Here is a 27,522-nt window from a genome sequence, read left to right as displayed (position 1 = left end):
ACTCACTGTTATATCAGTTCTGCTTTGTGTTTTTTGATATGTCAGACACATTTAAACCCACAGCGTTTTGGGTAGTAAACGACTGGGAGTAAAACCATTTTTACTGCATTACCCTTAAAAATATGAGTCGGGTAACAGATTAACTGAAAAAGTGTCTTACTGTAGGGGAAGAAAATGTGATGTGTTAGTGGTCTTGTAAGTAATGAGAGATGAACAAACGTGATTAAAGGTATCAGTCTGGCTCTATCCAAAAGGTACTGAGACCTTGTTCGGTCACCTTGGAAACCAAAGCTCACCCCAATCAGCCACTGAGGGGCTCCGTGACAGTGGAGGAAATCATAATTAAGGTATTTATTTATGGATTTAGAAATCACACTGACAGATGTTGGAGACTCTGTGTTGCTTCTCTGGACTCGCGGTGATTTCCCGACTGTCAGTGAACTCATCACCAGTGTGTCTTTCATCTGCAGATTTCACCGTTCATCCTCAACACAGTGACAACGATAACAGCCGCCATGACGGCAAAGCAGAAGGATCAACAGTGCGAGGCATCGAAGCCCGATGTCAGTGACCTGTGGTCGGTCATGAACATCTACAACTGTAACTACTGGTTCCTGGGAGTGGACCAGGCCACCGAGGTCACCGAGAGCTTCAGAGAACCGGACGGACGAAATGAAGGGGAGAGCTTTGGCGTCGAAGTCAAGGTACCACAGCGTCCTCGCAGAACATTCATTGTAAAACTTTAAAGAAGGTTTGCTTCTTTTTGACGAGCTGTTGTTGGCCCTCAGGTTGTACAGGTGACTCTGGAGTCCGGTTTGGGTCATCGAACAGTCCCTCTGCTGCTGGCCGAGTCCTCCTTCAATGGTTCAGCCAAAAACTGGTCTTCGCTGCCACAGCTGAGAGCTGATATGACGCTTGAAGTAAGAACTCAACCTGGATTCAGACCTGATCCTGAAACTCGTGTCATATATTCAAGGCTCCTAACTTTAGTTTGGTTTTTTTTTCCTAACTTTAGTTTTAGCTGAGGAGTATTTAAGAACATTATTCATGTGTTCATCCTACCACCGAAGGTGTTGACGCCACTGGAAGGGATAGGCTGATATATTCCAGAAAGACAAAAATCTCTCTGACAGCTGAGTTATCGCAGCTGCTGTGCTCAGTGAAAAAAAACCAAGTGTGTCATCTGTTCCCAGGTGAATTACTTTAATGAGACCCACGCGGTGTGGGAGCCTCTGCTGGAACGAGTCGACGGCGGCAGACGAAGGTGGAACCTGGAGTTCGAGGTAAAGCTGCTAGCAGCGAAGCTTGCTCTTAATGAACTTTGTGTGATTATTATGACAGCTACACAATGTCCCACTCCAGTGAATGTCCCACAGCAAAGCAATTCCCTGAAGTGTTTTGTCTGTGAATAGTTTTATGTCAAAGACATTTTTGTGTTCCTCATATAAAACATCCAAGTGGCTCATTTCCAACCCCCCCCCCCCCCCCCCCACCCTTTCTTTTTCTTTTTTCTTTTTTTTTCTTGGAATAGACAGACCTTAATATTACAGGTGTAAGAGTTTAACGGCACGTCTGTAATCTGCCATTTAAAGGTGGAATGAGGCTGATGAACTTAGTGATGCTGTTTTTGCTCCTGCAGATGAAGAACAACCCAATCCATGACAAAAGCCCTGTTCACGGAGATGACTTCATATTCCTTCCTGAACCTCGCACTGTCGTTAACATCTGCTCCAAAGACACCATGAATGTCACCATCTCCAAGTGCTGCCTCAACGTTTTCCAAAACCTCGCCAAGGTACAGAACAGCTTCAGTTTGTGTCTGACTGATGCTATAATATCACTTCTAATTGACTTTTTGAAAAAGTGTTAATTCGTTGAATCACTGAGTGCCCTTTTCCTTTGCTGTGTTTTGATCAGGCGTTCTCGGAGGGAACGACTTCCACCTTTGATTACTCTCTGAAGGAGAAGTCGCCATTCACTATTAGAAACTCTCTGGGAATTCCCTTCATTGTGGAGCACAGTGCTAACTTGAGACTGGTGGGATCTGCGGGGCAGGGAAAGCTCCACGAGTTGCCGGTGGATCAGAACATGGAACTGGAGCACTCAATGTTCGAACCAACATCCAGAGGCAAACTTTCAGCTCTCCAGCGGCAAGAGAGCTGCCTGTTCAACCTCACCATCGGTCAGACGTTCCCACTCGTTCTCTGTTGGTGCTGCGTGTTGTCTTATGCTAAGCTTGCGATTGGAGATGTGTTATTTCTCTCCCCATACAGTGCCCTCAGGATACAGCGAGATCGCCAACATCCCTGTGGACAAACCGGGTCGACGCCTCTACAACATCCGCGGCCCGAATCTGCAGGAGGCCATATCTGTGCTGTTGCAGATTGACGCCAACGAAGGCAACAAGGTCATCACGGTTCGCTCGCCGCTGCAGGTCTGAACCACAGACGCTCTAAATAAAGCCGATATTGTGATTAGAAAAGCAGGACAGGTTTATTTAGAGGCAACTTTTGTTTGTGTTTTTAGATAAAGAATCACTTCTCAGTGCCATTCACCATCCTCAAGTACTCTCCACAAACCAGAGCTCTGCAGGTTATTGGACAGGCCGAACCCAAGACGGAGTTTCATGTCACCTTAGAAACTTACAGGTAGAATCACACCACCTTCTTCAGGTGTTCGAGAGACTGTTTGTTAGTATAGTCATAGTCTTTGTGGATTTGATGATTGTCTCAATAAAAGACATCCTCTGCTGCTCTGAACATCTACAAATTTAGGGTTTGCCAACATGGGCGAGCTTCTGGTTGCAGATCCTTTTTTCCAAACTGAATTTGTGACACTTTAAGTGCAATCTTGTCCCTGAAACTCTCTGGGTGCTGTTGTGAGTTCCTGTGGATCTGAGCAGCTCCAGGTGCCTCGTCATAACTTCCGGAGGTGGTGAGAGTCTTTACTTCCTCTTTCCTCCAGATCTCAGCTGTTTTTGCAGCCAGCAGGAGAGCTGACAGGTCAGTACGCGCCATCTTCCACCTGCATATCCTGGAAGGAGCAGGTGCACTGTAGCTCAGAGGTGGGGTCGATGCTTCAGTGTCCCGCATCCGAAAGCAGCCTGCTGCCGCTCATGGTCAGCACTTTGGCCGTCCCCGATGACCTGCGACACATCACCAGCTGTGGAGAGGAGGACTGGGACCCCGCCTATGTCATCCATCTCCATCCTATGGCTACCCTACGCAACCTGCTGCCATACACCATTCGCTACATGATGGAGGTAACCCTAACAGCTCCATCAAGGTTTAGCAATGCAATAATAAAGAGTCTTTGCAGATATTCACATCTGTTTGTTAGAAATGTTTTATTATTTTATAAGCCAATGAAAACTAACCTGATCTAAAATAACCTGATCGGACCTGGCGTGTTGCATCCCCAGAGCTCAGTAGACAGCTGCGAGCTCCGTGAAGGCAGCACGTCAGACCTCCTGAACGCTCGTGTCTCAGGCGAGATCGTGTCGCTGGTGCTGATGAGGTATCAAGGACGCGACTGGCACGGACACATTCGGATTGAAAAGGAAATGCCCGAGTTCCTGGTCATATGTCTCACCTGCGACTCGGACATAAACATGACTGTGGACATTAATGTCCATGCGACGAGGACGGCGAGCCGCCGCCTGCTGCTGTCGCTCTTCAGTCCGTACTGGATCATCAACAAAACGTCTCGAGTGCTCCAGTACAAAGCCGAGGACATCTCCGTCAAGCACCCGGCCGACTACAGAGACATCATCCTGTTCTCCTTCAAGAAGAAAAACATGTTCAGCAAGTGCAAGGTGAGAAACACCTGGACACACATGTCCAGCCTTTCTTCTTTAGACTTTAAACAAGTCGTTCAAAGTTTTCACAATCCGAGCCTGTATGCTTTATAAGCTTCCAGGTACGTTTTTTTTATTCCTGTATATTTAGATCTGGTCAGACCTCTATTTTCTGATCACTGCTTCCTTTTTAACTCTTTTATTTTTATTTTTATTTTTTTGACGATAAAAACAAAGCCAGACATTTTCTGTAATATGTAAAATGTTTATTTATTGCACATTGATGTTTTGTATCAGCTCCAGCTTTGCGTCTCCACCAGTTCCTGGTCTGACGGGTTCTCTCTGGACACAGTGGGAAGTTATGGCTGCGTTCGCTGTCCCGCCAACCACATGGACTTCTTGGTAACTCTTTTTCTCTTTTAATCAAACTGTTTAACCTGTTTTGTCTTTCTGAGGATTAGACCAGGCTGGTTGTGGAGCTTTTGAATGTGTCACATTCTTCTCCTGGGTTGATTAAAATGATCATCAGCTGTGAGCTGATCTAGTTTCATGCTTCTTGTCTCTGTGTGCAGGTGGGTGTTAGTATTCAGATGAGCAGTTTTAAACTAACCAGGATCGTCACCATGAGTCCTTTCTACACTCTGGTCAACAAGTCGTCTTATGAACTAGAAGTGGGAGAAGTCAGCAGCCAAACCAAGTGGCACTACATCTCTTCCACCGAGGTGAATGAATTTCTAGTTTTAGAACAGACAGGCTGTAGGGACCTGTCTTCCTTATTGTCACTGCCAAACTCCTTATGTTATTATAATTCTCATAATTCGATTGTTGTGGCGCAGTGTCTCCCTCTGTGGCCGGAGAATGGCTCGGGAAAGTTGTGTGTCCGTGTTGTCGGGTCTGAATCCACCTCCCAATCCTTCTTCTTCAATAAACAGGACAACGGCACCCTGCTAAAAATGGAAATGGTTAGTGTGCATTAGACCAGACACATCGGACGAACTCTCACAGTTTAGTACATTTTGGAGATTTTTAAATGCGTGTATGTTTCAGTGCGGTGGGATCATCGTGGACGTCAACCTCTCCGATCACTCCACCGTCATCAGCTTCAGTGATTATTATGAAGGAGCAGCTCCTGCCCTGCTGGTTAACCACACGCCCTGGGCTACCATCAGCTATAAACAGAGGTCAGAGGTCAACACACTACTACATATATGTTATTTTATAGCCTATCAGAGTTTAAAAGCTGTAACTTTTTCATCTGACACGGTTCACTCTGTCTTAACTTCTGCATTCTTGGAGGTGCTCCAGGTTTTTGGCCACAAAAAAAGCTCTTAAAGGCTTTTTTTGCCTGTTTTCTGTGTTTCTGGTTGTCACTCCATGTCAGTTCCCTGACAAATTTGTATTTCAGTTAATTTTCTCTTTGTGAAACACCTTGGTGGAAACCCAGCTACTTGCCATTTCTTTTCAGCGGCTCATCCGTCTTTCATGCGTTGAAACCCAGCGAGACTCGACGGTTTGCGTGGGACGACCCAACAGGAGTCCGCATGCTTCGTTGGGAATGCCGGGATCATTCAGGAGAGCTGGATCTGCTGAAGGTCAGACTCACACACAATCTCGTATCTGCATTTTTTTTGTAAGAAGACACTGTTGTGTGTCATGGTGAGACAATTCTGGAGGTCGAGCTTTGTTTAGTTGCTATTGAGGTTTGATGAAACGCATATCAAAAGATTTCCCACAGAAAACAGCAGAAACTCTCTGATTGATTAATAGTGGAAGGGCCAGATATTACTATGCCTTTGTGTCTTTGTAACAGCTGAACCTCATCCTCTGAAAAATAATTTTTCAGTTTGTTGTGACCGAAGAAATCTAATGTAACAAACCTGAAAATGTCAAGGACCAAAAATTGGAACCCTGAGGAACCAGAAAAACCATTTATTTCAGCCACTGCTGTTGTACTGAGAAAAATGATCAATTACTTTATATAAAAGATTAGTGTAGATTTATGATCTAAACAATGAGTTTGTATTTTCTAATTAGTTTATTTCATTTTAGCTTTTTGTTTTTAATTCAGTCTAGTTTAGTTGATTTTCAGATTGAGTTTCTCGTTCCAGTTTAGTTTTTATTGTTTGAAAATGTTTAGTTGTAGTTTCGTTTTTATTAGTTTCAGTGTTGTTGTTGTTCTTGTTGTTGTAATTATGATTGTTTGGAGAACACACGTCAGAGCCAAGACAGACATCCAGAATCTCAATACATCAATCCTTCATCAGGCAAATAAATTTTTCGGCAAACAACTAAAAACGTAATAGAAGCTCAAACTAGGAAAAAAATAATATTTTTATTTTAATTTGCCAAGTTCGCAAAATCATTTCTTGGTTTAAATTTTTTTTAAAGTCTAGTTTTTAATTTAATTTTATGTAACCAAAATGTTTTGTTTTTCGTTTACATTTAGTTGCTTTTACAACCTTAATTATTAATTAATTATTACCTTGATTTTCTGGCCATCAGGAGGCAACCACTCTGGCTACAAGACATCTGATTGTAGAGAAGTCTGGGGAACTGAGGCTTCTTTTACTGATGTAGATCCCCTCTGTACACATATTCCTGATGACTTTTAGCGTCTCCGTTGCTATTTTCACATCCTATTGAATATCTTTAGTTATGGTACTATTACAGTCAAACTGGAGGATATAGCAATAACAATATGCTCCTTGTGTTTGCTTCCCACAAACTTCATGAAACCCAGGATACAAACATCAGTTTCTTTACAGTCTGTCTGTGTTCATTTAGGATGATTTTGGTCAGTTTTCCTACGACAGCCAGTCTCAGATCCACTGGGCTTCCTTCCTGGACGGTCGCCAGCGGGTGCTGATATTTACTGAGGACGTTGGAGTGGTGACAAAGGCTCGTCAGGCTGAGGAGCTTGAACAGTCCGATCAGGAAGTAAAAGTTTTGTTGCAAAACCTTGGATTGTCGCTGATCAACAACAGCAAGCGGCAGGAGATCGCGTACATTGGCATCACCAGGTAAACACTATCACATTACCAGAGCAGTTTACAGCAAAGCAAGGTCACATTTCCAGGCTTCGTCTACAGTGTGAGATTAGCTATTTGCTTTCTTGACTAACACATTTTTATCTTAAAATCAGTCTGTGTTCTCATAAAGAAGAGATTGTAAATGGACTCTTCTTCCTTAAAAATGGGCTAGATGAGTGCCATCTCATTTAGGTCCAGAGGAGCAAAATGCAACCAAGATATGCAGAAAAAATCTTCTACTTTTTTGTTTTGGTTTTATTCACAATGTAACAGCTGCAAGTTTCCTGCTATTTATCCAGATCTGGGTGACAGAGAAAGCATGCCCAGACCTCCCTCTCCACAGCCTCCTCCAGCTGTTCTGAGGGGATAATGAAGCGTTACTGAGTCCTTAGAGAGGCGTAATAACTCCAGCGTGTCCCGGGTCTGTCCCAGGGTCACCTCCCAGCTGGATATGCCTGGACACACCTCACCTTGGAGGCATCCAGGAGGCCTGCTAGTCAGCTGCCTGAACCACCTCCAGCTGACTAAAGTAGCACTGTTGGTGAAGAAATAGCTACTTTTAGCCTCTCCTAAATAACTGAGCTCCTCGCCCATTGGGAGGAAGCTGAATTCTGCTGCCTGTTCTCGTCAGCTTCTGCTTTCTGTGACCAGTTACAGCTTATGAACATAGGTGAGAGTAGGAATAACAAGCAGGACTAGCCAGTATATTTTTATCTACACTTTTAGGTTCAGCTCTCTTTTTACCGCTGCACCTTAGAGCTGTTTATATAGGGTTTAAATTATTTGCAGATGTTAAGCGGTGGATTGGTCCCTCTGGACTGGGATAGCTGTTGACCCAAACACAGGAGTTCAGATATCCTTACAATCCTGGTAATAGGTGACAGGAAAGTGGAGCGTGAGATTGACAGATGGAGAAGGCCAGTAATGTGTCCATTGTACTGGACTGTTGTGGTGAAAAGAGAACTTCTTTATCAGTCAATATACATTCAACCCTCACCTGTGGTCAGGAGGTCTGGGTAGTGACCGAAAGAAGAAGGTTACAGATATGAGTGGGTGAAATGAGCTTCCCACATAGAGAGGCTGCACTTTAGAGGAGCTCTAAGTAGAGCTGCTGCTCCTGCACACGTCTGTTTGTGCAGACCAGCTCCCACTGGAGATGATCATACCCACTGAATCTTGCTTCCTAGCACACCGCTTGGAGCAACATCAACACATAATCACAAGCGTGTTACAGCGTTACATGTGTGTTTGTATCACAGCTCAGGTGTTGTTTGGGAAATGAAGCCAAAGAATCGCTGGAAGCCGTTCAATAACAAGAACATCAGCCTGCTGGAGAAAGCCTACCAGAATCAGCTGAGTGGGAAGTCCGCCGGCGGCTGGATCAGACTGGAGAACCTGGAGGTGAGAGGTCAACGTGCACCTGAAACACGCCCACCCCCCAAAAAATACACACACAATTTAAATTTCAATTGTCCACTGAGCTGAGAGGGAAGCTGTGATGTCACTGGCTCTCAGGTGAACCTCAGTGGGGCCACCATGATGATGCGTCAGCCGTTTTCCTGCCAAGTGAGGAGGAACTTCCTGTCTGGGATCCAAGTGGAGTTCAAGCAGTCGGTGCATCAGCGCAGCTTGAGAGCTCAGCTGCACTGGCTGCAGGTAAACACTCACACACCACGATGCATACACACCTGCACAGAAATACACACTCTTGTATGACTGGCATCATTCTGTGTCCAGGTGGACAATCAGCTTCCAGGTGCCATCTTCCCCATCGTCTTCAATCCAGTTCTTCCTCCAAAGTCCATCGCTCTGGACACAGGTGGAGTCTTTTTATTAACTTCTTCATAGCTTCGATCAAACTCTTGATCTGACCGTTCTCACGGTGAGCCGAGCGTCTTTAACTCCGCTCTCTGTCTCCACAGAGCCAAAGCCCTTCATTGACGTGTCCATCATCACCAGGTTCAACCAGCACAGCAACGTCATGCAGTTCAAGTGAGTAAGAACCAGTTCACCTAAAGACCTGCAGGGTGTTTAAAACCACAACCCTGCTGAAGTCCAAATCCTTCGTGTGTGGAAAAAGCCACACTTACTTGTTTTTGAGAGGTAAGCACAGAGATGGGATTAAGGAAAAGATTGTCAGCTTGTCTTGAGCTTGTCTGTGTTCTCCAGGTATTTCATGGCTTTGGTCCAGGAGATGGCAGTAAAGATCGATCAGGGTTTCCTGGGAGCCATTTTGGCTCTGTTCACTCCTGCTGCAGACCCCCAGGCCGACAGCGAGAAGGTAGAGCTGCTTCTAACATGTGAAAAGTGCCAACATGAACCACACACAGAGGGTTCATGCGTTTGAGGTGTGTCTGTGTTTCAGTCTGGGCTGATAGAGCAAGATCTGCAGGGCCTGCAGGCCGAGCTGATGGAGGCGTCGCGGACTGACGCATCTGGTCTCAGCTACTTCGAATACTTCCACATCTCACCCATCAAGGTGAAGACGCACAGTCTGAGCTCTCCTTTTCACTTATATTTAAAAACGGCTTAAATCGTTAAGTCAACCAGATGAATGTTTGGATTCAAAATAAGCCCAGTGTCGTCACTGGGTCAAGGTTGTGTTTTCATCTTGGTGTTCGTGTGTTTGTTTCAGCTCCATCTCAGTCTGTCTCTGGGCTCCAGCGGTGATGACTTGGTTGAGGAGACGGAAGCCATTCAGTCTCTGAACCTGCTGCTGAAAAGCATCGGGGCCACGCTGACCGACGTCGACGACATCATCTTCAAGTGAGACTCTCGCCGCTGCTGCGGCGGCATTAGAGAGATGCGCTGAGGGCCGTAAAGTAGGGGACGGCTGTTTGCTGCGTCTGTCACAGTAAAACTTTCTGTTTGACATTCGTCATGTTTGTGTCCCACAGACTGGCTTTCTTCGAGGTGAAGCACCAGTTTTACAGTAAAGAGAAGCTGACGTGGGTGGCGGCTCGACACTATACTGAACAGGTAAAGTTACAGCCTCCATATATATATATATATATATATATATATATATATATATATATATATATATATATATATATATATCTCTCTCTCTCTCTCTCCCCCTCCCTCCCTCCCTCCCTCCCTCAGGGGTGCAACGATACACAAAATTCACGGTTCGGTTCGATACTTTGGTGTCACGGTTCGATATTTTTTCGATACAGAAAAAATGTTCATGCCTTTTTAATTTGTCATTTATTAAAATTATAAATATATATTTTAACTCAAAAGTACAGTTTTTAAATTTAATGTTGCTGAAACAAAAGTAATTTAAAAAAATAATCTATCTCAGGGCTCTCAAAATTTCAAAATCCCTGGTAGCCCTTCGGGCAGGGACTCTTCAGTTTTTGGTAGCCCAAAATAAATGTAAGTAGTCCGAATAAAAAAAGAGAGCAATTTTTTGATTGATGTTTTGTTTCCTGTTTTGTTTCCTTTACAATATTATAAATTAAAGTATAATATTGTAAAGGAAACAAAACATTAATCAAAAAATTGTTGAAAAACAAATTACAACATTGTATAAAAATTACAATCATCAACTCAAATATTTGGTTCTAATTGAACAGAAATTTCTATGAACTTGTAAGAACTGTGTAGGACATGAATCAGTCTGTGTCAGATCCTGAATTTGAAATTTCCACTGAAGTCAGGGGTAAGAGACAAGTGGAACCAAGATCGAGGCCATTTGCTTTTTGAAGTTTGCAAAGACTGCTACATTGTGCCAGTGGTCGTTCACTCTTTGCAATATAGTAGCTGTTCTAAACAGATTTTCAGGTTTATTTTTAGTATGTTATTTGCAATTGGTGTTTGTTCTGGGAAAGATAATGCAGACTGAGCAATAATGCATTTCTTGCATTTCTCATGGGTTCTAATGGGGGCCTTTCTTAAAATGACTGGTCCCAGTAACAAAGGCACTTGTCGACTCAGAAATCGAGAGAAAACCAACAACACACCCGGCAGAACATTGTTATTTACACGGGTGCACATCCGCATGTGCGCATTCACTGTCAAAATAAAAGACACGCACCAAATAAGAAGTTGCAACGCGCGTTTGCGTCCATATAAAAAGCAGTGTTTTTGTCCTAGAGTGGGATTTTCACGGCACATTCCGCACCACATCTCTGTGCGTTCATCATTTGTTTGAAGCCAGCTCACCTCCTGCAACCACTTTTCCGAGAATACGTGCTTCTTTTGTGGTTCGGATTCCTTCTGACATTTGTTTGGAGGTGGAGGAACATCACAGTAATTGCTCAAAGGAGCTTCTTCGACATCTTTAAGAGTTTTAAACAAATGTCTGTCCTCCTCCAGAAAATCTTATGTATGCAAACACGCGTTGCAACTTCATATCTTGTGCACGTTTTTTTTTTTTTTTTTTCTTTTTTTTTTGACAGCGAATGCGCACCTGCGGACCACTTATGTGCAGCCCTGGTTATATAGCTCGTCATATTGCAGCCACAGAAATTCTTTTGTCCATGAAACCATAAAGCTGCACTTTCTTTTTGCCTTATAGTCTGATTTGTACGGTGGCTGGTGGTAAGCTTTTCTTTGGCTGTCACTTCGTCACCCTGACCTGTCTTATTTGGCTCAGCAGAACTAAAATATATATCCTGCTGCTTTTACACACGCACTCACATAAGCTCAGCGATTCTCTGCGCGATCAACCTCTCACATGTTTAAGCTGCGGGAGATTTCACTTGTCATGTTTGCATAGTAAGCTAACGATTAATAAGACGATGTCAGAGGAATTGGTGCACAAATTATCATCACTCACAGATCAGTGCTGTCGCTCTCTATACACAGTTCGCGCGATTGCAAAGTGAAAGCAAAAAACAAGCGCAAATTCAAACGCGATTTCAATATGTCACATATTGACAGTGGCTCACCGATGCCAATGACATAATTACCCAGCTACATTTCCGAAAGAATGCAAAAGCATTGACATATATTTTTCCTTCCTACAATAGCCGGACGGGCAGGGCAGAGATAGATTTTGGTAGCCTGACTGGGGTTGCAAAATCGCTAGCCCGACATCCCGGGGCTAGCGATTTTGCGAGCCCTGTATCTGATTGAGGAATCACTCATCTTTGGAAAAGAGAGTTTATTATAGAGAAATGGCTCTTTCCAAAATAAAAGCTATACTATACGCTTCTTCTGGGCTATATTCTCAGCAGCATATTGTAGCGGGTCAGGGCTGTTTGTACAGTTATGTTTTGTTTATGTTGCCATAGTGACGGGTGACGCCCTCTCGCTGCGACGGTGTGTCCTTCCGGGGTCAGAGGGCGCCCTGTGTGTTGTTGTTGTTGCTGTGCGGTTGCCGCGCTGAGCAGTTAGCTAGCGGCAGTGTTCTTCTGCAGATGTCAATAAACGGCTGTGCTCCCTGGCTAGCTCACGGGAAGCAAGACCAAACGACACCTCTGTCTCCTCCTTGTCTGAGCTCGCCACATTGGTGTCAGAAGTGGGATGATGGTGGCACCCCATGTTCTGACCCGAGTGACTTTTCCCCCGCCGGTCATGACCGGCCGGTGCGCCAAAAGAAGGCACCTGGACATTTGCAGGACTTTGTGTGGGGTAATGGGGTCGTCGGGGACGACTGACCCCTTAGGTGGGGGCTATGTAGCGGGTCAGGGCTGTTCGGGGTTCTGTTTGTACAGTTATGTTTTGTTTATGTTGCCATAGTGACAGGTGACGCCCTCTCGCTGCGACGGTGTGTCCTTCCGGGGTCAGAGGGCGCCCTGTGTGGTGTTGTTGTTGTTGCTGTGCGGTTGCCGCGCTGAGCAGCTCCCTGGCTAGCTCACGGGAAGCAAGACCAAATGACACCTCCGTCTCCTCCTTGTCTGAGCTGTCTGTGTGGAGCGCTCAGTGGATCTGCGCTCCACAGTGCAGCCTAGGCGGAGTAGTCGAACGCAGATTCACTGAGCGCTCAACACAGACAGCATCGTCAGAAGGAAGAGCGCAGGGCAAGCTAGCGAGACAGAAGTTAAGCTCTCCTTGCAACATGGCAAATTGAATCTCCCCCACCCTCATTCAGATCTGGCGTTTGGAATTATTTTGGTTTTCATGTGACATATGACCCTGAAGGTAAGCGCGTCATAGACAAAAGTAAAACAGTATGTTGGATGTGCCACGCAATGCTCAATTACATGGGTGGGAACTAGTGTGTTAGCGCAGTTAGCTCGTTAACGTGTTGGCCGTCTAGCCCCACGCACAGGCGATCAGGGGTAGCTCGTTAACAGAGATTTGCCGTGTTGTGGCGTTAATGTCATTTCAACGAGATTAACGCTGACAGCACTAGTGGGAACACAACGAATATGACTGCACGTTTACGCCGACATCATCCTAGTGCAAAGACAAGTGGAAGCAGACAAAAACAACAAGCATGCTACAAACTTTACCCGAGTCATTTAGACAGCCGTTAGCACAGGATTCTCCTTATGGGGACCTGATATGTTTAATATTGTGGCGAGCTCAGACAAGGAGGAGACGGAGGTGTCGTTTGGTCTTGCTTCCCGTTAGCTAGCCAGGGAGCACAGCCGTTTATTGACATCTGCAGAAGAACACTGCCGCTAGCTAACTGCTCAGCGCGGCAGCCGCACAGCAACAACAACAACACCAACACAAAGGGCGCCCTCTGACCCCGGAAGGACACACCGTCGCAGCGAGAGGGCGTCACCTGTCACTATGGCAACATAAACAAAACATAACTGTACAAACAGCCCTGACCCGCTACAATATGCTGCTGAGAATATAGCCCAGAAGAAGCGTATAGTATAGCTTTTATTTTGGAAAGAGCCATTTCTCTGTAATAAACTCTCTTTTCCAAAGATGAGTGATTCCTCAATCAGATACAGGGCTTGCAATATCACTAGCCCGACGTCCTGGGGCTAGCGATTTTTCCAGTCGGGCTACCAAAATCTATCTCTTCCCTGCCCGTCGGGCTGTTGTAGGAAGGAAAAATATATGTCAATGCTTTTGCATTCTTTCGGAAATGTAGCTGGGTAATTATGTCATTGGCATCGGTGAGCCACTGTCAATATGTGACATATTGAAATCGCGTTTGAATTTGCGCTTGTTTTTTGCTTTCACTTTGCAATTGCGCGAACTGTGTATAGAGAGCGACAGCACTGATCTGTGAGTGATGATAATTTGCGCACCAATTCCTCTGACATCGTCTTATTGTTAGCTTACTATGCAAACATGACAAGTGAACTCTCCCGCAGCAAGCTTAAACATATGGGAGGTTGATCGCGCAGAGAATCGTTGACCGTTATGTGTGCGTGTGTAAAAGCAGCAGGATATATATTTTAGTTCTGCTGAGCCAAATAAGACAGGTCAGGGTGAAGAAGTGACAGCCAAAGAAAAGTTCACCACAAAACGGAAAAGTTATGACAAATCAGACTATGAGGCAAAAAGAAAGTGCAGCTTTATGGTTTCATGGACAAAAGAATTTCTGTGGCTGCAATATGACGAGCTAAATAACCAGGGCTGCACATAAGTGGTCCGCAGGTGCGCATTCACTGTCAAAAAAAAAAAAAAAAACGTGCACAAGATATGAAGTTGCAACGCGTGTTTGCGTACATAAGATTTTCTGGAGGAGGACAGACATTTGTTTAAAACTCTTAAAGATGTCGAAGAAGCTCCTTTGAGCAATTACTTTGGTGTTCCTCCACCTCCAAACAAATGTCAGAAGGAATCCGAACCACAAAAGAAGCACGTATTCTCGGAAAAGTGGTTGCAGGAGGTGAGCTGGCTTCAAACAAATGATGAACGCACAGAGATGTGGTGCGGAATGTGCCGTGAAAATCCCACTCTAGGACAAAAATACTGCTTTTTATATGGACGCAAACGCGCGTTGCAACTTATCTGGTGTGCGTCTTTTATTTTGACAGTGAATGCGCACATGCGGATGTGCACCCGTGTAAATAACATAATGTTCTGCCGGGTGTGTTGTTGGTTTTCTCTCGATTTCTGAGTCGACAAGCGCCTTTGTTACTGGGACCAGTCATTTTAAGAAAGGCCCCCATTAGAACCCATGCATTATTGCTCAGTCTGCATTATCTTTCCCAGAACAAACACCAATTGCAAATAACATACTAAAAATAAACCTGAAAGTCAGTTTAAAACAGCTACTATGTTGCAAAGAGTGAACTACCACTGGCACAATGTAGCAGTCTTTGCAAACTTCAAAAAGCAAATGGCCTCGATCTTGGTTCCACTTGTCTCTTACCCCTGACTTCAGTGGAAATTTCAAATTCAGGATCTGACACAGACTGATTCATGTCCTACACAGTTCTTACAAGTTCATAGAAATTTCTGTTCAATTAGAACCAAATATTTGAGTTGATGATTGTAATTTTTATACAATGTTGTAATTTGTTTTTCAACAATTTTTTGATTAATGTTTTGTTTCCTTTACAATATTATACTTTAATGTATAATATTGTAAAGGAAACAAAACAGGAAACAAAACATCAATCAAAAAATTGCTCTCTTTTTTTATTCGGACTACTTACATTTATTTTGGGCTACCAAAAACTGAAGAGTCCCTGCCCGAAGGGCTACCAGGGATTTTGAAATTTTGAGAGCCCTGAGATAGATTTTTTTTTTTAAATTACTTTTGTTTCAGCAACATTAAATTTAAAAACTGTACTTTTGAGTTAAAATATATATTTATAATTTTAATAAATGACAAATTAAAAAGGCATGAACATTTTTTCTGTATCGAAAAAATATCGAACCGTGACACCAAAGTATCGAACCGAACCGTGAATTTTGTGTATCGTTGCACCCCTGTCTGGTTTTATTACTATGTGCATATTAGTATTGTACAGCACTTTGGTCTACCAGGTGTGTTTTTAAAGTGCTATATAAATAAATAAATGATGATGATGATGATGATGAACATTTAACAAATTTGATCACGTGGACATTAGTATTAAACCTGTGTTAAATTCTGAAAGCGTCTCTGCAGAAGCAAAAGGCAGATAATCTGTGTTTTTACCCCTCAGCTGTAAAAGGTTGACGGGCATCTAACTTTGGGAATGCGATAACTTGAGAACGAAGCAACGTAGGATTTTCAAATTGATGCCATAGGTGTATCTACAACGAGGCTGGGGGGCACCATTGGTCGTATTTTAAAATCTCAAGAAAGAAAACCTGGTGTCTTTCTCTGCCTGCAGTTCCTGAAGCAGATGTATGTTCTGGTTCTGGGTCTGGACGTGCTGGGAAATCCATTTGGACTGATCCGAGGTCTGTCTGAGGGGGTGGAGGCCTTCTTCTACGAGCCCTTCCAGGTAACTCATCCTGAACTACACGACGACGTAATCGACTTTTTTCTGATAGTTACCAGGAAAGATTCTGATGTCAGTCTTATTTTTGGATCATGAGCTGAGAAACTGACAGGCAGGAGAATCCAGATGAAATAAAAGTGGTTTGTGTTTGTCAGGGAGCCGTTCAGGGTCCGGAGGAGTTTGCTGAAGGTTTTGTGATCGGTGTCCGCAGCCTGTTGGGCCACACAGTCGGTAAGAAAGCCAGAGGCATGATGGATGCGCAGTGACTGATTTAATGCCAACCAGGACAGATGATGACCACTGCGATCAGTATTATTAGCGAGCTGATTCCTCGTGCAGGTGGCGCCGCAGGCATGGTTTCCAAGATCACGGGATCGGTTGGTAAAGGTCTGGCAGCCATCACTATGGATAAAGAGTACCAACAGAAGCGACGTGAGGAGATGAACCGACCACCCAAAGACTTTGGAGAAAGTCTGGCTAAAGGAGGAAAAGGACTGCTGAAGGTACAGAGTGACAGAGTTCAGAGGTTTGTGTGTCCTGATGTGAGCCCGATGCAGTTCAGTAACAGTTCTTGTTTCTGCAGGGAGTCGTGGGCGGAGTAACCGGCATCGTCACCAAACCTGTGGAGGGTACGTGCTCCTCTGCCGTGAAACCCACACTGCTGCTGCAAACACTCAGTTTGGGGGTGAAGGGAAAAAGAAGAGAGCAGAGAGACTTTGCTTGATGGAGACAGACAAAATGTTACCATGAATGTTGAACCCAGCTTTATCCAGTGTGCCCATATGTCTTTTGTAAATATATGCAAATTGGTGCAAATCTACAGCAGATACGAACTTTGAGCTTTCGCATAGTGACGTTTACTAGTTACATTTTGACCATATTCACCTGTAGAGTCTCCATCTGAAGGAAAACAGAAACATGTTCTTTGCAGCAGAGTGCAGTACACTACTGTGAGTGATGATGAAATTCAACACCCAGACTAACCTGAATTAGATTAGATCCCCTTTCTGTCAGAGAAATGCAAGAAAACCCAAAACTGCAAATGTAGACTCTGGAGCTGCAGAGGATCAGAGCAGTTACTCTGTCTTTCTCTGTAGGAGCGAAGAAGGAGGGAGCAGCGGGTTTCTTTAAGGGGATCGGTAAAGGTCTGGTGGGGGTGGTGGCTCGGCCGACAGGCGGCATCGTGGACATGGCCAGCAGCACCTTCCAGGGCATCCAGAGGTATTTGCTTCAAGCTTTCGTCCGTGTCCAGTTTTTATTTTCACTCTTCAGTCTGTCAGTGACTCTGTTTATTCGTACTTTGTCTCCAGTATTTTGCAGACTGAAGAACTTCCTGTGTTTTCTGTGTGCTTCTTAATGTGTTGTTTGTCTGCTCACTAATTTCTGCTTTTGTTTTCTGTCTCGTGTCGTTGTTGCCGGGAGTTTTGTTCATTGGTTTCTTGCTGTTTTGGTGTGTGAGTATTTCACATGAAGCATGTTAAAGCCGAACTCTTTAATCGCTGCCTGAGAGCTGAACTGTAGATCTGTTACAGAGGTTCAGGACTAGTTTTCCCCTTTTTAAATGTTTGGGTAGCATTCATTGTTGCACCAGATAAAACCTGATCAGACCTGATGAAGCAGTAGCGAGGGGGTCGAGCTTTAACCTGCAGCACTTTGACGTTTGCATGTTGACTGTTGCGGCAGATGGACGGTAAGTCGCTGCATCGTGTCAAGAGTTTAAACTGATTCATGCTCATCATGTCACCCACCATCAGTCTGCCTCTGCTGCCCCTTCCCCTTTCTTAAACCCACCAGCTCGTGGCAGCATTGTGATTCAGAAAGCCACACCCCCGAGGAGAGTCACAGGTCCTGCTTGTAAAGAGATCCGAAGTGCTTCATGCATTTACATCGTGAAAATTGAAAACATTTGTCTGCTTGGTCCTCGCAGTTTCCCTTCCGTTGTTTCCCACACGTAGACTTAACCTTAGCAGGTCACCCTGTGTCAACAACCAGCCAGTGTGGCGACTCTTTTTAGCATTTGTTCTGTCTTCGTCCCTCCACAGTCTATTTCACACCCTCATCCCTATTTTCAGGTCCCAGGTTTGAATCCACTGTCTGGGCTGTCTGCATGGGTCCTCCAGTCGTGCAGACATGCAGTTATTGGGCTTAGGGTGATTCTAAATTGCCGACCTCCCTGTGGGTTTGGCTGTCCAGCATTGCGGCAACACGATGATGGATTTAGAGTTAATCGACAGGATGAGAGGCAGCTGATCAGTTATTTATTTGTCACTCATAAAATATGTGTAGATACATTTATTGATTCATTAAGAGGCCGTGTGGACAAACCCATCTCTGCTAATCTATGGGAAACACTGTGTTCACGTCCTGCTGACGTTTCTGCAGGTATATAACCGAGGACAGATGAGTTTCTGTATACACTTACCTTAATCTCACCACTGAGTACTTTAAAGTCTGCAGTAACCTCTGTTGTCCCACCTGCCAGTGAATCTCAAAGCATCACCTGGTCTCTCCTCAGGGATTGGCTGACTGAATGGTCACATGGTTCTTCCAGCCTGAGTTTGGCACCTTGGTTCATACTGATTGTGTAAAGAAACACTAACAGCCACGGTGTTGGTTTGTTTGAGGTGACGCTCGCACTAAAAACAGCTTTGAGCTGCATCAAAGAGAAAACTGCACTGCAAAGTTCAAAGTACTGCTAAATATTTTTAAATACTAGTTGATTATTTCCATCTACATAGTACATTCTGAACATGTTAGGCGATGGTTCAGATTTAAAATATACGTGGCAGTAATTATAGATACTAGGAAGCAGGTGACAAATAATAATATCAAGTGTCTCATGAAGGTTCTGGGCCAGCGCTCTACCGGAGGGATGCAAATCATTCTTACTAAAGACATTCCCCTATTTGGATATCAACATCTGTCTTCTATATGCTCTTCTATCAGGACAGAGATATTTGGGATAAAGGTAGAACAACTCTGTGTACATCAGCAGTGACCTTTGCGTTTTGTCTTTAACTAGTCTTTTGTCCACACATTTAAGTAGAAAGAAATACTTTGAAATGCCCAAAACATTTCCCAGGAACCTTATCAACCTTCATCCTCCTCCCCCTCCTCCGTATGGAGGACACATCTGTCCTGTGACACGTCAGTCGGTTCATGATAACCTGTTGAATGTTACCGTTTCACGCTGTCACTGTAGAGGTCACCAAAGGTGAGATATCGCACCTGACGGAAGCTTCTCGCAGCATCGTGCGCATTAGAAATGAACCTGCTTCACTCTGAATGCGCTTCAGGGTTGAACTGCAACCTCGTTTCCAAAAAGGTTAGGACAAATATGAAGTTAAAGGAAAACATTTAAAATCTTTATTTGACTGAAAATGGATCAAAAAAGACAACACTGAGTGTAATCAGTGGTACAAAATGACAGATAGATGCAGTAGTTTCTACAATTTAGAGAAAAAGTACTTCTTAAAGAATGAATTTAACAACATTAGAAGATCCACAGAATCCATAATTCTCTGTTCATAAACAGCCACTGGAAATATACACACAGGAGGCTCTGCTGAATAAGTGAAATAGAAAATTGTTTGGCTTCCAAAAGCACAGCAAGTGTTGGTAGAAGAATGAGTGACTCTTTACCGCCTCAAAGTCTATGGCAGGTTTCAAATTGACCTGGTGTGCATCAGACGAGGGTGAGGTCTCTGCCCGTGCAGCAGCTCTTGGAACAATCTGGAAACAAGCCCTAGCTTTATTAATAGTGACATAATTCGTCACTACGGGGACAGAGTTAACATTAAACGCGTCCATTTAGCTTTCAAGAACTGAGAAAAATGTTTGTTTCAATATTTGATCTCTTACCTTTAAGATATTTTCAGTTAAATACAGACTTTAAATGGTTTGCAGATGACTGTTCTGTTTTGCTGTACATTTTGCACAGTGCACCAACATTTTTGGAAACGGGGTTGTAGCAGATCCAACTCTCAGGGCTCATTTTGTAGAAACGACTAGTCAGCATGCCGACTGATGATGCTTCAACTTCACTTCCACCATATGAAGTTATTAAGCTTCAGCAGGAAGGCACAGAAATGAGTCTGTTTCAGTTTCTGTAGCACTAGAATAATTTTTCAAGTGCGTCTCTGTTTTCCCGCGTGTGTTGTGATTTCAGGGCGGCCGAGGCGACAGAGGAAGTGACCAAGCTACGGCCGGTGCGTCTGATCAGGGAGGATGGGATCATCAGGCCGTATGACCTGACCGAGTCGCAGGGATTCGACCTTTTCCAGGTTCGATCGCTTTGACCGTTTTGCTCCATAATGACCCGATGTTGCTTGCTGAGAGGAAGCAGGTGTGGTCTTCTGCTGTTAAAAACAAAAACAGTTCTGCCCCAAAACCAATCAGCAGATAAAAATCCAAAACAGCAGCAGCTCTGAACACACACTCCGGATATTTATGAATTAAAAACAAGCTGAGCCAAAACACACATTCACTGTGAACACAGTCTACACCCAGCAATCAGGCAGACATCAGAAAGCAGGAGAAACGAGATATGAGGAATCAGATCTCAGCTGCTGGAAAACACACCAGAAAAACTTTATTCTGGAGCTGCTAATATATTGTGTGTCTGTGCTTCTAACCCCTTTTTTTTCTTTCTTTTTTGTTTTTCTTCTTGTGTTGGTGCCACATGCAGCCTGAGGAGGAATAATCGTGTTCGTTTGGGCGGATCAACTTATCAATCAAGTGCTTTGAAAGACTATAATCCTGTCTATGACTAATAAAATGTTTATGGTTCAATTCCTCATCCTATAATATTCTATAATAGTCTATATTATTGTTATATCCACATTGATTCTGGATATTGAGATGATTCAGGTTTCTATGCATGCCAAAACTAATCTCTCTTCTCATACCTCAAACATTTCTACACTCAGCTCTCAGTTTATTACTTTTTCTACACAAAACATTTCTGCTTTTAGTTTTTTATTTCTGTTTATAAACAATAGTTTTTAAATGACCCTTTTTGTTTATAGCCATTTATTACATATTGTTTATTCAGACAAGACTAGCAGGTGGTGAAATTATTTTGCTATAAAGCTGAGATACATGTCCGTGTAGAGCTTACCGATATTTTTGTATCGTTCTGTAGCGTCAGCTTTAAATTCATTCTGAACTTGTATATGAACACTTGCTGTTTAATATTTGTGTCTTTGTGATGATGTACTCTTTGTACGACTCAGTCTGCATGACCTCTGTTGTGTCTGCACTAACGTCACCTCTGAGTGTTTGTCAGCTGAGAGCGTGTCGCTGTCTGTAAGATTTGTGTTTAATAAAAATTCTTACTCACACCTTTCTTTTTCCAAATGCAGGGCTTGGTGGGAGGGGGCGGGGCTGTCGCCTTTACTGTCAGCATGTGGTTAGAAGAGTAACGACTCACTAACACGTGCTTTCACAGAATCACGCTATCACACACTCTGGTTCCGATCCTTCTTTTGAAGTAGGTCAGATTTCTCTCAGAGGGCGTGTTTGGTTTGCGTATACGTCTTTTAGTGTGCTTGGCAACATGTTAGCATCCTCGGCCATATAGAAGTGTGTGTATAGCTCCTCTGATACGTCCACAGTTTCCTCTCTCTTCTTCTGGTGGTGGGTTTGCTTCACTGGTTAATTAGTTATGGTTTATTCCACAAAACGGGATCACTTTTCACGCTTATTAACATTTCTGCTGTTAATCGAAGCATTGGTGTCATGCTTTCAGAATTTCCTCCATCTGGCATCTGCACAAAAAGTTTGGGGTTCTCCAAGGAGAACGGTGTTTTTAAAGGATTATTACAAATAGTCGTATAGTTGGACTGCAAGTGTTTCAGAAAGATGCTCTACTTCTCACCTCATATAAGTCTGAATAAATACTTTCCTGTGAGATTAAGGTCTCGTTTGTTGGTTTCAGGATGTCCTTAATGCAAGATTATGTTCCTTTTATGAAAAAGCAGGATATATTTTAGGACAGGTCTATCTTTGATTTGGTTAATCTTTTTTTTTTTTTTCTGAGACAGATCCTTCCCTTCGCTATGAAGTCCTGTCGCAAATAAAAATAGATGCCAGCAACAAAAATGCCAAACCTGAACCTTCAGAATCTCCAAAACAATCAAACATGTCAGCTTGCTTCCTCCTTTTATATATAGCCGATTCTTTCATACTGTTAAATGTCCTTGTTTCAACTAGAAGTCATCCAGCAACGAGCTACACCGCATGGTAAAATCCACCTCTTGGTGCATCAGTGTGGACCCTGTATGGTTTTACTGAACGACGGGGTCACCTTATGTTCATGTATAATGTTCAGATTCAAACCGCAGGTGGTCGGTAAATAAAACCTGGGAGTCTTTGTGTTTCCAGCGATCAGAGATCAAACAGCTGGAGGGTGAAGTGTTCAGAGATCACTGTCTGTATCCTGGACACAGAAAGACCAACATCATCGTCACCAACAGGTAAAACCTGTTGTTATTTTATTGTGTTTTTTCGTTGCTGCTTGTCAGCATGTGTCGTTGCTTACGGTGTCATTGTTGTTTTTCTGCAGGAGGGTTTTGTGTGTTAAGGAGATAGAATTTGTGGGTCATTTCAACAAAGAGTGGGAATGTTTGTATGAGAACATCTGTCGACCGCCGGCTGTGGTGGGAAGTGAGCTGAAGATTTACAGCAAGGTACCAAAATAAACCTCTGAATAAAACTCGAATTCATCGGCCACATTTGTCTGCTGTTTAATCAGGAAGGTAACAATTAAGATTAGGTGTGAGGTCACATCCTGTAACCATGTTACATTTCAATGTCTTGTGTCTCAGGAGCAGCAGAAGCTGTCGTTTTCAAAGAGAGATGGTCAAGAGTTTGTGAGGAGCGTTCAGCTCAACGACCCTAACACTGCTCAGGTACTGTGTGTGTGTGTGTGTGGGTCTGTGAGGCTGCAGCACATTCTGACTTCAATATGGACCAAAGCTGATAGCAGCTTCCTGCTCAACTTCGTTTACAGTAGCATGTGGAGGACTACAAAGCAAGAGTAATGGCAAAGTGTGCTGTGTCAAGTTTAAAGTCAGTGTAACCATGGTAACTCATGCTGAATACATGACCTGGTTGGGACGAGGTTATATTCAGAGTCCACTTTCTGTTGTTCTTTTGTCGTAGCTGGTTTAAGTGCATTACAGACTGTTTGCTGGAGGAAAATGTTTCACATTGGTTCCCTGCAGAGCTGTAAAACCAGCAGATTTATCTGCAACAGCACATTGTTAGTGAAATTTTCATGTATCCATTTGAAGATTCTTTTTTTTTTTTTTACATTTAATTCTAATGTGCTGTTAAGTCTCTTTCACACTGTTTAACATGCAGCTCTTAGAACACAACACACACACATACCTGCTAAATCAGTCAATTTAGTCTCACTCTGATCTGCAGACAAACTAAAGTGATTTCCTCATCTCCTGTATCAGGCTGTGGGACAGCAAGCTTTAATATTTAAATGTATCTGGTTTAAAGTTTCAGAGCTCTCCTGTGCAGTCATAATTTTGGAGAGCGCACGCAGCCGTAACATTATTAACTTGAACTGAAAGCAGGCTAAGGAAAGCCTGAACACTGTTCATTGTAAACCTCTTGGGTCGATTATTTATCGAAGCTGCATCAAGCTACACAGTAGGTGAGAGCTAGAAGTCCGGCACAAGAGCAGCATTAGCATTCATGTCAATTTTCAAAATAAAAGACCAGGTCCAGATTAAACGCTCCACTTTTGAACAGCTTCTGGTGGGATTTCAAATTGTAAGGAGGACGGAACCAAATTCCATCAGAGACGCACAGAAAGCAGGAGACAGGAGGAGGTTTTAACTATTTATTGACGAACTCGCACTTAATGGAGTAAATAAGGACAGTTATGGTGTTTACCTAAGGCAGGTGTGACGTGTGCAGCACATAACAGTATTAATGAGCTCAGTTTGGCCCCAATAACAGCGTGAAACAAACAGTAATAATCACCAAAACAAAGACTGTTTATGTCTGCGTGAGCAAACCTGAGGCATTGCAAATTACACTGCTTCCTCTTTACGTGCTACAAACTAACCACGCTCGCCTCTGTGTTGCACATTAACCCTGCTTTCGTCTGTGTGCTACATAATAATCCTAACTCACTTCTGCATTTTGCAAAAAGTTCTGCTTACTTTGTCATGCTACAAAGTTACCACAAACCTCTCGACAACTAACCCCACTCACTGTGGGGGGTTGCTAACGTACAGGCCCTGTCCAAAAAATTTGAATATCATGGAAAAGTTTATTTATTTCCATAATTTCATTCAAAACTTTAAACTTTCATAGATTATAGATTCAGGGCCCACGACTTAAACGATTTCAAGTACTTAGTTGTTCATTTGTACATAATAAACCCACGAAAACAGGATTTCAAAAAATTAGAATACTGTGAAGACATCACCATTTACTTCTCAGTTTTTGCAGGAAAAAAAGAAAAAATTAGGATCAAATCAGTCAAAATGTGGTATTTTCAAAATGATATGTTAATCTTCAATACTTGGTTGGGAATCCCGTCGCCGGAATCACTGCTTCGATGCGCCGTGGCCTTGATGCAATCGGCCTGTGGTGTTGCCTGGCAGTTATGGAAGCCCAGGTGTTCTTGATGCTTGCTGACGGCTCTTCTTTGTTTTGTTCTGGTGGACCTCATTTTCCTCTTGATACCCCACAGATTCTCAATGGGGTTTAGGTCCGGCGAGTAGGCTGGCCAGTCAAGCAGCTCCTTAGCTATGAACCTTTGTGGCTTACCCATCCTATGGAGGGTTCCAATGATGCTCTTCTGGCCTGTTGTCAAGTCTGAAGTCGTCCCCATATTGAACCTAACTGAGGCAATTGGGTCAAAGTGAAACAATTTAATGACACTTGGGAAAACCTGTGCAGGTGCTTTGAGTTTAGTAGATGAGTTCGTGGGTTTATTATGTACAAATAAACAACAGTACTTCAAATTATTTAAGTTGTGGGCCCTGAATCTATAATCTATGAAAGTCATGAAAGGAATTATGGAAATAAATAAACTTTTCCATGATATTCAAATTTTTTGGAAAGGGCCTGTATACTCACATTATTTGTTGAGTTGTTTTTTTGTTAATCTGAGGTGAATTTAGTGCATTTAAATAAAAATCACAGAATGGATGCCTCAGTATGGGTGAAGCGTCTGTATGGGTGGAAACCTGGGTATGAATGAAAGCCTCGGTGTGGATGTGTGTTGTTTCGTGATGTAACCCTCCCCAACCTGGTTCCTCTTGTTCCCTGCAGAAGCTGCACACCGCCATATTTGATGCTCAGATGGCACAGCGGCAGCATCGCATGGCAAGACAGAAGTCACAGCGCTTCCTGAAACTGGGCAACAAGCAGTGAGGTCACTTCCTGTCTGCAGCTGATTCACAGTAAATATTTGGAAAGCTTGCAGGAAGGTTTCTGTTGCTTTAAGAAATGTAAACGGATTTATGCCGGCACATACATGTGTTCAGTTAAAATGTCCAGTCAGACATTTAGGTTTTTTTCATCATGCTAACATGCTAACAGTGGGAAGCTCTTACTTATCAAATGAAAGAATTATGGGATTGTAGTTTTCTTTTTTGTTGCTTGACACAAAAAAGCTGGACACAGCTGCTGTGATGTCACACGTTGGTTTCTGTAGTTCCGGTTTGAAGCTCAGCTTTGTGTTTCTGAAGAGTAAGAAAGTTGACCTGTGAAACTATTGAATGAGAACAGTGAAGGAAGAAATGAAGTCACAATATTATGAGAAATATTTAATTCCATCCAAATATCTATATCTATATATGCTGGTTGGTTATTTTGTTTTATTACCTTAATTTGTATTTAATTGTTTTTAGTTTAAGTTGTGTTTTGTTTGGGGGGAGGTGTCATTGGCTAGCTGCAACACTTCACGCCCATGATGAATCCATAAAAACACATTGCACTAAAAGACTATTTGATCTAATTGCTAATATGAATGCTGTTGTTCATGTCCAGTTAAATAAACACAAAGATCTCATCAGTTTATCATGAAATAATCCCACTGTTTTAAACATACAGTCAATGTTAACTATTCCAGTTTGACCTGCAGATCTTTGTCTGTTTAAACAGCGTAATGAAACGTGTTTTTTCCTCAAAGACCAGATGAATGTGTTTACATCGTTTCAGACCTGCTGAGTGAAACGAGGAAATCGTTTCACTTTATTTTTATTGGTTTTTTTTGCTGTAACCAAAAGTCTGTATTTGTCTCTGTGCTGATGTTGGGCAGAAGGAGCTCTTTTTTCTATTGGAAAGGAAAACAAAATACACTGACCTGTAACCTGAACAATTTTCTATAAAGATGACATTGAACTACTTCTGGTGGATATTGTTGTTTTTTGGGGGGATTTTTATGAGTGAGAAATCAGCGATATCACAGCAGCTTCTGGGATGTAATGACAGCCCTCAACTTTTATTTGACATCAGATTAAAGTTCACTATATACTTTAAGTTCACTATTGTCAGAGTAAAAGACTGACCTCCTTCTATTGCTTTACAAGAGTTCAGATCTAACTTATCAACTCAATAAATAACACTGAAAAAATATGATAATTGCATTCTTCATTATTTAACCTGGTGTTCTTATTAACAGTCGTAACAATGGGGCAAGAGGTAAAAGGATACTAAAAGTTAAAATAACACCAGCACCAATCCAAAATCATCTGGACACACCTGCAGATTACATGCTGCCCCCTGGTGGTGAAAGCTTTGGTTAAAATTACAAGGAGGTCATAAAAGAGAAGTACTATTTTCATTATCAAAATATTTCATCAAATCTGAGAGAATGAGTCCTAACTTGGTGCATCACAGACTGAGATTCAAATATTAGTCTGTGACCTGTAAAGAATTACAAACAAAAGCAAGATTTAATCCTAAAGCAAAAACTAATCTGCACTCAGCTTCCCAATGAGATTAGCGGTCCGTCAATTTTCTTTTGCCAATCCAGGGTTCAGGGTCGTCATGAAGCAGGCATGGAGGAGTGCATGGCTCAAGGAGGACCACCGGAGGGGCATCCGTGCCACCCGCCTGGGAAGAGCTGAGGAGAGCCCCAGACGAGGGGTCACCCAGCAGCCACGGAGCAGAAGCCAGAGGGGGAATGCCTCCCCTGCACCCTGGTGACACACCCGCACCCCAAGGCCCTACTTGTGTGGGTGGGTGTGTTGGAGCGGGAAGAGGGAGGCAGCCGGGGATGGGGAGGAAAAGAAGGAGATGCCCCTCCCTGGGGCCAGCTCTCCCGCTGACCCCAGTAGGCACCCCCGTCCTTCGGCACCCACCAAGGCAAGGAAGCCCAGGCCCATCCAGACCGGGGCCTACAGCAGCAGGACCACCC

General features: G+C 43.3%; 1 protein-coding gene across 5 annotated transcripts in view; it reads left to right on the top strand.

Moving 5' to 3' along the window:
• The window catches only part of vps13c (vacuolar protein sorting 13 homolog C), a 52,510-nt gene extending 26,002 nt beyond the window's left edge, over nt 1-26,508 (top strand). For 3 of the 5 annotated variants that reach the window (XM_080300669.1, XM_080300664.1, XM_080300659.1), the window contains 34 exons: nt 255-347; nt 471-704; nt 789-920; nt 1,194-1,283; nt 1,640-1,795; nt 1,918-2,182; nt 2,274-2,434; nt 2,527-2,648; nt 2,965-3,262; nt 3,422-3,814; nt 4,094-4,198; nt 4,369-4,518; nt 4,633-4,758; nt 4,844-4,977; nt 5,262-5,388; nt 6,581-6,816; nt 8,085-8,226; nt 8,341-8,481; nt 8,563-8,644; nt 8,748-8,817; nt 8,995-9,106; nt 9,191-9,304; nt 9,461-9,591; nt 9,723-9,804; nt 16,017-16,130; nt 16,283-16,358; nt 16,467-16,630; nt 16,711-16,756; nt 17,225-17,348; nt 20,296-20,410; nt 22,512-22,603; nt 22,693-22,816; nt 22,955-23,038; nt 25,431-26,508. In XM_080300669.1, coding sequence (XP_080156795.1) covers nt 255-347; nt 471-704; nt 789-920; nt 1,194-1,283; nt 1,640-1,795; nt 1,918-2,182; nt 2,274-2,434; nt 2,527-2,648; nt 2,965-3,262; nt 3,422-3,814; nt 4,094-4,198; nt 4,369-4,518; nt 4,633-4,758; nt 4,844-4,977; nt 5,262-5,388; nt 6,581-6,816; nt 8,085-8,226; nt 8,341-8,481; nt 8,563-8,644; nt 8,748-8,817; nt 8,995-9,106; nt 9,191-9,304; nt 9,461-9,591; nt 9,723-9,804; nt 16,017-16,130; nt 16,283-16,358; nt 16,467-16,630; nt 16,711-16,756; nt 17,225-17,348; nt 20,296-20,410; nt 22,512-22,603; nt 22,693-22,816; nt 22,955-23,038; nt 25,431-25,532 — 4,737 coding nt within the window. In that variant the 3' untranslated portion in view covers nt 25,533-26,508. The remainder of the gene's footprint in view (nt 1-254; nt 348-470; nt 705-788; nt 921-1,193; nt 1,284-1,639; nt 1,796-1,917; nt 2,183-2,273; nt 2,435-2,526; nt 2,649-2,964; nt 3,263-3,421; nt 3,815-4,093; nt 4,199-4,368; nt 4,519-4,632; nt 4,759-4,843; nt 4,978-5,261; nt 5,389-6,580; nt 6,817-8,084; nt 8,227-8,340; nt 8,482-8,562; nt 8,645-8,747; nt 8,818-8,994; nt 9,107-9,190; nt 9,305-9,460; nt 9,592-9,722; nt 9,805-16,016; nt 16,131-16,282; nt 16,359-16,466; nt 16,631-16,710; nt 16,757-17,224; nt 17,349-20,295; nt 20,411-22,511; nt 22,604-22,692; nt 22,817-22,954; nt 23,039-25,430) is intronic. The other 2 variants (XM_026175942.2, XM_080300671.1) reach the window with 1 other exon arrangement.
• Nucleotides 26,509-27,522: the final 1,014 nt, after the last annotated feature.

The sequence above is a fragment of the Astatotilapia calliptera genome, chromosome 1 (assembly GCF_964374335.1).
Source record: "Astatotilapia calliptera chromosome 1, fAstCal68.1, whole genome shotgun sequence".
Lineage (NCBI taxonomy): Eukaryota > Metazoa > Chordata > Actinopteri > Cichliformes > Cichlidae > Astatotilapia > Astatotilapia calliptera.
The sequence above is the reverse complement of the archived record's forward strand: the minus strand, read 5'-3'. Positions and strand labels throughout refer to the sequence as shown.